General features: G+C 49.6%; 1 protein-coding gene across 4 annotated transcripts in view; it reads left to right on the top strand.

Moving 5' to 3' along the window:
* The window catches only part of Jup (junction plakoglobin), a 28,212-nt gene that overhangs the window by 16,194 nt on the left and 3,361 nt on the right, over positions 1-8,657 (top strand). For all 4 annotated transcript variants that reach the window (XM_031351000.1, XM_031350999.1, XM_031351003.1 and 1 more), the window contains exons 5-12: positions 609-810; positions 1,871-2,015; positions 2,393-2,496; positions 3,703-4,041; positions 5,014-5,169; positions 5,371-5,490; positions 7,766-7,916; positions 8,043-8,164. In XM_031351000.1, the coding sequence (XP_031206860.1) occupies positions 609-810; positions 1,871-2,015; positions 2,393-2,496; positions 3,703-4,041; positions 5,014-5,169; positions 5,371-5,490; positions 7,766-7,916; positions 8,043-8,164 (1,339 nt within the window). The remainder of the gene's footprint in view (positions 1-608; positions 811-1,870; positions 2,016-2,392; positions 2,497-3,702; positions 4,042-5,013; positions 5,170-5,370; positions 5,491-7,765; positions 7,917-8,042; positions 8,165-8,657) is intronic.

Below are 8,657 nucleotides of genomic sequence, written 5' to 3'. Positions count from 1 at the left end.
GAAAGAAAAGAAAGAAAGAAAGAAAGAAAGAAAGAAAGAAAGAAAGAAAGAAAAGGGTGGGGTTGGGTCTGGGGGAATGGCTCAATCAATATCAATCAATAGAATATTTATTTACCTCTCAGGCATGAGGACCCGAGTTTAATCTCCAGAGTATTTATTTACCTCCCGAGTTTAATCTCCAGCACCCATGTAAACCTGCTGGGTGTGGGAAAGCACTTCCCCAACAGTGGAGAAGCGGAGACCAGAAGCATCCCTGGAGCTTGCTGGTTGACCAATTTAGCCTAGTTAGTGAGTTCCAGGCCAGTAAGAGACCCTGTGTCTAAGGAGGGGGGTTGTGTTCTGAGGAGCACACCTGAATTTGTCTTCTGCCCTCCATACACGCTCATTCACATTGACACACCAACACACACACATACACACATGCACATACATGAGCAAAATTAAAAAAGGGTTTGTGCTTAAGGAAGGATGAGATTTGGGTAAGGGTACATTAGCATGGGGGTGTTGATTTGGCGTGAGCTTTCTGGATGTAGTGGGGACTCCTTCCAGACCCAGGTTCAGGCCCAGGCTCTGGCATCGGACTCACACGGGTTCTGCTTGTTCCTCAGTTCCCCCGTAGAGTCTGTCCTGTTCTACGCCATCACCACGCTGCACAATCTCCTGCTCTACCAGGAGGGCGCCAAGATGGCGGTGCGTCTGGCAGATGGGCTACAGAAGATGGTGCCCCTACTCAACAAGAACAACCCTAAGTTCCTGGCCATCACTACTGACTGCCTGCAGCTGCTGGCCTATGGCAACCAGGAGAGCAAGGTGGGTCCCTCCACCAAAGCCTACAGCGTCATAATGGCTTCTCGCCACTTCCATCTGTATACACAGATGAGTTAGGTCCCTTATCCTACTTCTGAATCCTTCAGAACTAATTTTTTGTTGTTGTTTTTTTGTTTTGTTTTGTTTTTTTCGAGACAGGGTTTCTCTGTGTAGCCTTGGCTGTGCTGGAACTCACTCTGTAGACCAGGCTGGCCTCGAACTCAGAAATCCGCCTGCCTCTGCCTCCCAAGTGCTGCGATTAAAGGCACTTAAATCATCATCACTGCCTGGCAGGTCTTTTGATTTTTATTTATTTGTTTGTTTGTTGGTTTGTTTTTTGGCTTTTCAAGACAGGGTTTCTCTGTTTAGCCCTGTTTATTTATTTATTTTTAAGCACTTCTAGACTTACTCCATGGATTAGCTCTCTTTCCAAAAGGATTACAATTCATTACACTACCACCAGTGGTCATGGCTATGACTAGCTTTCCTTTGCCACATCCTTGCCAGCATTTGATATTATCATTTTTTTAAAGATTTATTTATTTATTTTATGTACATGAGTACACTGTAGCTGTACAGATGGTTGTAAGCCATCATGTGGTCGTTGGGAGTTGAATTTTTAGGACCTTTGCTTGCTCCAGTCCGCCCTGCTCACTGCAGTCGGTCCGCTCGCTCAGTCCCGGCTTGCTCCGGCCCAAAGATTTATTTATTTATTTATTTTATTTTATTTTTTTAAAGATTTATTTATTTACTATATGTGAGTACACTGTAGCTGTCTTCAGACACCCCAGAAGAGGGCATCAGATCTCATTATGGATGGTTGTGAGTTACCATGTGGTTGCTGGGATTTGAACTCAGGACTTTCAGAAGAGCAGTCAGTGCTCTTACCTGTCCAGCCACCTCACCAGCCCGATATTATCATGTTTTTTTTCTCCAAGAGGTCATAAAAGCCATTTACAGTTTAGTGGACGCTTCACAATGACAGCTGTGTCACCCCACACATGCCTTCGGCCTTTCCCTCAGCCTTTCCCTCAGCCTTTCTCTCCCTCCCCGCCCCCGACAGCTGATCATCCTGGCCAATGGGGGACCCCAGGGGCTTGTGCAGATCATGAGGAACTACAGCTACGAGAAGCTTCTGTGGACGACCAGCCGTGTGCTCAAGGTGCTCTCCGTGTGTCCCAGCAACAAGCCTGCTATCGTGGAGGCTGGTGAGTGTGAGAACCGCAAGGTGGCCGGTGAGAACCCAAGGGTAGACTCAGATCTTAAGAGCTCTTGCTACTTTTCCAGAGGACCTGAGTTTGGTTCCCAATATCCACATCTGGTGACTCCCAACTGCCCATAGCTCAGATTGGGAGGGTCTGATGCCCTCTTCTGTGTACACCCCCACACCCTTCCCCTCCTACTTCTATCCCCCCATACACACATGCACACACGCATACATGCACACACGCATGCACAAATAATAACAATCTTTAAAAATAAAAACAAAAGAGAGTGACTGCTGGAGTCAGGAAGACCAGGGTAGGGTCCCTGCCCTGCGAATCTGGCTCCCTTGAGGCTGACAGGACTCCTGTCCCCTCCCCAGGTGGGATGCAGGCTCTGGGCAAGCACTTGACAAGCAATAGCCCCCGCCTGGTGCAGAACTGCCTGTGGACTCTGCGCAATCTCTCGGATGTGGCCACCAAGCAGGTGAGAGAGGAATCTGGACCCGGGGCCAGTCTCTTAAACCATGCCAGCCCTTCCACCTGGACATAGGACCTCTGGGACCTGAGTCTACTCCTACATGGCTAAGGCTGAAAAGGTCCAGATGGCCATCACACCTTTAGTGGGGACTTTCATCTTGCTTAGGGTTTGGAAAGGGGCTGACATCTTTAAGTTGAGGTTCAGGTGAGGGGACAGTTTGGGCCTAGACCCTGGGACAGGACCAGGACTGCAGGGGCTGGTGAGATAGATGGCTCCGTGGTTAAGAGCATTTGTCTGTGGCTCTGGCTTCAGAGCCTCTGAGGTCCTCTTCTAGCCTCTGAGGGCACCGGGCACACACACGTTGCACAGATATATTACGCAGGCAGGCAAAGCACCCATCTTCATAAATGAAATACCAGCCACAGAGCACTGCAGCTCCAGAGCAAGTCTGAGGCACCACCTTCCAAGCAGACTTCAGTCCCCGTGCTTAACCATCACCACACCAGCAAGCAAGCATCCCTCCATGGGCTGGCATTCTGCGTGGCCTCCATGGGCATGTGCTCTCAGTCACCTAGACGGGGAGCGAGCAGCCCAATTGGTCATGGAAGAAACTGAGGCTCGGTGTTGAGAGAGCCCGTGTTCAAAGCTTGTAAGTGGCAGAGCTGGCATTCTGACCCGTGCATGATGTGTATCTCCAAGGCCTAGAGCCTTTCTGAACCATTGCTAGCCCTATACAGCTCTCCCTGAGAAAAGAGAGGTTTCTGAATTAGGGATCTTTTTTTTTTTTTGAAGTAGATTTAGCTTGGGGACCCCTGGTGTGACAGAGAAGGCCCAGCAAAGAAAGGAAGTATGTAAAGGCTGACGCTGAAGCCTCTGACCCTGAAGCCTCTGACCCTGAAGCCTCTGACCCCTTGCTAGCTTCATCCTGACCAGAGGCCTTCTGCAGTCAGCAGGAATGAGGCACACAGAGCTTGGGCTTAGAGGCAGGCCTGCAGCTGTGGGTCTGTGGAAGAGCTCCAGCCCTTCTCAGCCTAGCTCTACTGCTCCAGGAGCTGCTAAGGACTTCCCTCAGGGCGTAGGAGGCCACAAGGTCAAGGTTCTGAGCTCTATACAAGCAAGCCCAAGCCCTTCAGCCTATCCATTCCCCTGGACCTGCTGGGGAGCCTGTATAGAGATGGCTGTCCCTTACCCTTCATGTGCTTCCTGTCTCAGGAGGGCCTGGAGAGTGTGCTGAAGATCCTGGTCAACCAGCTGAGTGTAGATGATGTCAACGTCCTCACCTGTGCCACAGGCACCCTCTCCAACCTGACCTGCAACAATAGCAAAAACAAGACGCTGGTGACGCAGAACAGTGGCGTGGAGGCGCTCATCCACGCCATCCTGAGAGCCGGAGACAAGGATGACATCACAGAGCCCGCCGTCTGCGCCCTGCGCCACCTGACCAGCCGTCATCCCGAGGCTGAGATGGCCCAGAACTCTGTGCGCCTCAACTATGGAATCCCAGCCATTGTGAAACTGCTCAACCAGCCAAACCAGTGGCCACTGGTCAAGGTACCCAGTAAAGGCCAAACCACTATGGTGGGGGGCAGATGAGGGGTGTGTCCCCCGTTCAGGGTCAGAGGGATATGGTAAGGGTGCAGGAAGAGCAGGACTTAGATGATAGGAAACAGCTCTCACGGCCGATTCTACTTCAGCATTGTCTCTGCTCCAGAGACTGAGTCTCTCCATTTATCTGCTTCTCCCCCACCTCGTTTGTTTTACTATTTATTTTTAAAGTCTTATTAGAATTATTCACTTATTTATTTTGTTTTGGGGGGGGCAGGGACTCACTCCATAGCTTTGGTTGTCCTGGAGTCCTGTAGACCAGGCTAGCCTCGAACTCACAGGGATCCTTCTGCCTCTGCCTCCTGAGTGCTGGGATTGAAGGTGTGTGTCACCATTCCTGACTCTGGCTATTTTTTGAAACAAGGTCCTTGAGATGCAGCCTAAGCTGGTCTTAGACTTGCAATCCTCCTGCCTCAGGCTCCTGACTGCTGAGACTACTACAGACATGTCCCACCTTAGCAATCTAGATCCTTTTTTTTTTTAATTATTAAAAAAAAAAGTACAGTCTCAGGTATCCCAGGCTAACCCCAAATTGTAGCTGAGGATCACCTTGATCCTCCTGCCTCAGCCTCTCTCAAGTGCTGGGGTTATAGCTATATGCTACCACACCCGCTGTGTGTGGTGCTGAGGATCGAACCTTTGTGTATCCTAGGTGAGTGCTCTACTAACTGAGCTAAAGTCCCAACCTAGTCCCAAGATCTAGATTCTTTCCAGTCTGTGTCTACAGCTCTACCCTCAAGCCCCCAGTTCTAGCTACAGGAGTAGCCCAAGACGCTCCTAACACTGCAGTTGTTTTTGCAATGGGACTCGGATTCAGAAGCTTTAACAGGAGGAACAATATACCTGAAGCTGGGGAGCCGGACTCCCTGAGATGTTCAAAGACTACCCCTGCTTTATCACTGCCTCCTTTCTTGCCAGGCAACTATCGGCCTGATCCGGAACCTGGCTCTGTGCCCAGCCAACCATGCCCCTCTGCAGGAGGCCGCGGTCATTCCCCGCCTCGTCCAGCTGTTGGTCAAGGCCCACCAGGATGCCCAGCGACATGTAGCTGCAGGCACCCAGCAGCCCTATACGGTAAAAGTCACTTGGTGGTGGTGACAGGGATAGCCTCCTTGGGGTGTGTCCTCAGGGTTTATGCATATAAAGGAAGAGGTGAGTTGACATTAGTGTCAACTCTCGGGACTGATGACGGTGTTAGGGTGGTGGTGGTAGGCTGTGGCTTTGTCTAGGGCCACCTGTTCCCATCCTCTTGCTTCATGGCTCTTCTCATTGCAGGATGGTGTGAGGATGGAGGAGATCGTGGAGGGCTGCACTGGAGCCCTGCACATCCTCGCCCGGGATCCCATGAACCGCATGGAGATCTTCCGGCTCAATACCATTCCCCTATTTGTCCAGGTGAGTCCGGTACCGACGGGCAGGAGATCTGCCCCCATATGCTACTAAGGGGTTTGGGATGTGTGGGCCAGGGTTAGTCTAGGTCTGTGTAGAAGGGTGGACAAGTGGCTTTCCAAGCTTAGAAGTGAGGGAGGAGATCACAAGAGCCTTCTTGAGATGCAGCCATGCAGACATCAAGAGCATCTCTGTATTCAAAGACAACGGGAAAGGCACAAACATGGAACATGGGAGCGAGTGCCTCAGTACACCGGAGCTCATTAAGTCTGGGTCCTAGCCGTGCTGTGTGCACAGAATCAACAAGTGGCTCCCAGGGGGCTCATAAGCAGACAGGGCTCAGCCCAGGAGTTTACAGAAATGAAATTTAGCTCCCAGCGAGAGGCCATTTTCCACTGTCAAATTGGCCAACTCGGGGGTTGGATGAACTGTGCATCTTGTACTCTACTTGGGGGGAAGGGCAGCCTGGGAGCTATCCTTTGACCTGGAATTCACATCCGACTCTCTCTTGGGGGAAATCATTTAGCTTAACCTAAATGGACAGAGACGGGTCCAGAGAGATAACAATTGCAGGCACAGCTGTTAAAAGCCAGCCCTTTGTCTAATGGTAAGGAAATGGTTTTGAAGGAAACAACTGGGTGTGGTGGTGCATGCTTCTCATTCCAGCACTGAGGAGTGGAGGCTGGAGGATTAGCCGTGCTAGGCCAGCCTTGGATATGGAATGAGCTCAAGGCTAGCCTGGGTTATCTTTGACTTAAAAAATAAAATAAAATAAAATAAAGAATGGTGGTGTGTGATGTGGCACTGAGGAAGCTGAGATTGGAGCATTGAAAGATATAGTTCTAGGGTAGCCTGGGCTAATAGCAAGACCTTATCTTTTAAACAAAATAGAGTTTGAGGCTAGCCTGATCTACAGAGTGAGTTCCAGGACAGCCAGGGCTACACAGAGAAACCCTGTCTTGAAAAATCAAAACCATAAAGGCATGGTGGCGCATGCCTTTAATCCCGGCACTTGGGAGGCAGAGGCAGGCGGATTTCTAAGTTCGAGGCCAGCCTGGTCTACAGAGTGAGTTCCAGGACAGCCCAGGTGACACAGAGAAACCCTATCTCGGAAAAAAAAAAAAAGAAAGAAAAATCAAAATCAACCAACCAACCAAACAAACAAACAAAAAACTAAAACAACAAAAACAAAAGCCAGAATGCTTTAGTATGTCATACAGCCGTATGGAGTGAGGCCTCACAAAAGGGTTGCATTTGTTTTGCTTTGTGGTCCTGGGGATTGAGTCTAGGGCTAAGCTCAGGGCAAGGACTCTACCCCTAAGCTACATCCCTAGCCCAAGTTTGTTTGTTTTTTTCTTTGAAAATATTTTTTACTAGTTTTCAGAGTTAAGGACTCCTCCGATCCTACCTTCAGTGGTATGAACTCATTCATAGGTTTGTAGGACAAGCTTTGAAATAATACACAGGAAAATACCTTATTCTACCATGGCAGGCAGAGAAAGGGCAGGGGGTCAAAATTATCAGTGGGGCTGGGAGAGGACTGTCAGGATTTGCTGTGCACCCACGAGGAGCTGAGATCAGATCCCAGCACTCAGGTGCTGCAGCACACTTTTAACCTGAGCCACTGGGAGGAGTGGAGATGGGAGGAATGAGCCTAGCCAGACCAGGAGCTGCAGGTTCAGAGACAGACCCTGTCTGAAAAAATGAGAAGCAACTGAAGGGGGACACATGACTCCAACCTCTGATCTTCCTACACAAGTACATGCACCCAAATGCACATGTGCCCTAAACACAGTCACCATGATACATGCAAAAATATCTTGGGCACATCTTTAATCCCAGGAGGCAGAGACAGGCACATCTGTGTGTGTTTGAGGCCAGCCTGGTCTACAAAGGGAATCCAGGACAGCCAGAGAAATCTTGTTTGGAAAAACAAAAACATATATACATATACATATACATATACATGCACATACACATATATATACATAAAATGGTGTGTTTATTTATAGTATATATAATATACTATATAAAGCATATTTACATATACTATACTATATAATTATATATAATATAAAATATGTAGCATATAATAATAAGACTCATGTGCTGACATGTTAGCAGAGGCTGTCAGCTCAGGTAGCAGCTGGCCTGGTTTTTTACCCTTTCTTTATGTTTTCCTTAGCTTTCTCTTCCCTAAGATGACTAGACCGGGCAGGGCTTGTTGGTGTGCAGCCTGGCTTGCCTCACTCCTCACCTCCACCCATGTCTTCTCTCCTAGCTCCTGTACTCCTCTGTGGAGAACATCCAGCGTGTGGCTGCCGGAGTGCTATGCGAGCTAGCCCAGGACAAGGAGGCTGCCGACGCCATTGACGCTGAGGGGGCCTCTGCCCCTCTCATGGAACTGCTCCACTCCCGCAATGAGGGCACTGGTGAGGGACCGTGGCTGTGGGGGTGGGAGGGGTAGGGTGGGGTTGGGGTTGGGAAGCGCCAGAGGGAGGAGCCTGGGCTCTGTTCCTCCAGCCTCTGACTTGGTCTTAACTTCCCTCTCTGCTCAGCGACCTACGCTGCTGCTGTCCTGTTCCGCATCTCTGAGGACAAGAACCCAGATTACCGTAAGCGAGTGTCTGTGGAGCTCACCAACTCACTCTTCAAGCATGACCCCGCTGCCTGGGAGGCTGTGAGTATCAGACTGGACTTGAAAGCCGGGCGGTGGTGGCACACGCCTTTAATCCCAGCACTCGGGAGGCAGAGGCAGGCGGATTTCTGAGTTTGAGGCCAGCCTGGTCTACAGAGTGAGTTCCAGGACAGCCAGGGCTATACAGAGAAACCCTGTCTCGAAAAACAAAAACAAACAAACAGACTAGACTTGAACATCTGATTGTGCAAGTTACATGGTGCACGGGGGCAGCTCATTGCTCTCTGAGGAGGCATAGCTGACCTTAGAGAGGTGTAGCCTCCAACTCACTATTTACTTCAAGGCTGATTTTAAACTCTTAATCCTCCTGTCTCCACCTCTCAAGTCCTGTGACTAAAAGGCTTAAAGGTCTGGCTAGATTTTTGTTTTGCAATGGAGTCCTTTATAGAGAGTCACGAGCCACCATGTGGTTGCTGGGACTTGAACTCAGAATCTCTGGAAGAGCAGTCATTACTCTTTTTTTTTTTTTTTTTTT

Source organism: Mastomys coucha, unplaced genomic scaffold (genome assembly GCF_008632895.1).
Source record: "Mastomys coucha isolate ucsf_1 unplaced genomic scaffold, UCSF_Mcou_1 pScaffold5, whole genome shotgun sequence".
Taxonomy (NCBI): domain Eukaryota; kingdom Metazoa; phylum Chordata; class Mammalia; order Rodentia; family Muridae; genus Mastomys; species Mastomys coucha.
The sequence above is the reverse complement of the archived record's forward strand: the minus strand, read 5'-3'. Positions and strand labels throughout refer to the sequence as shown.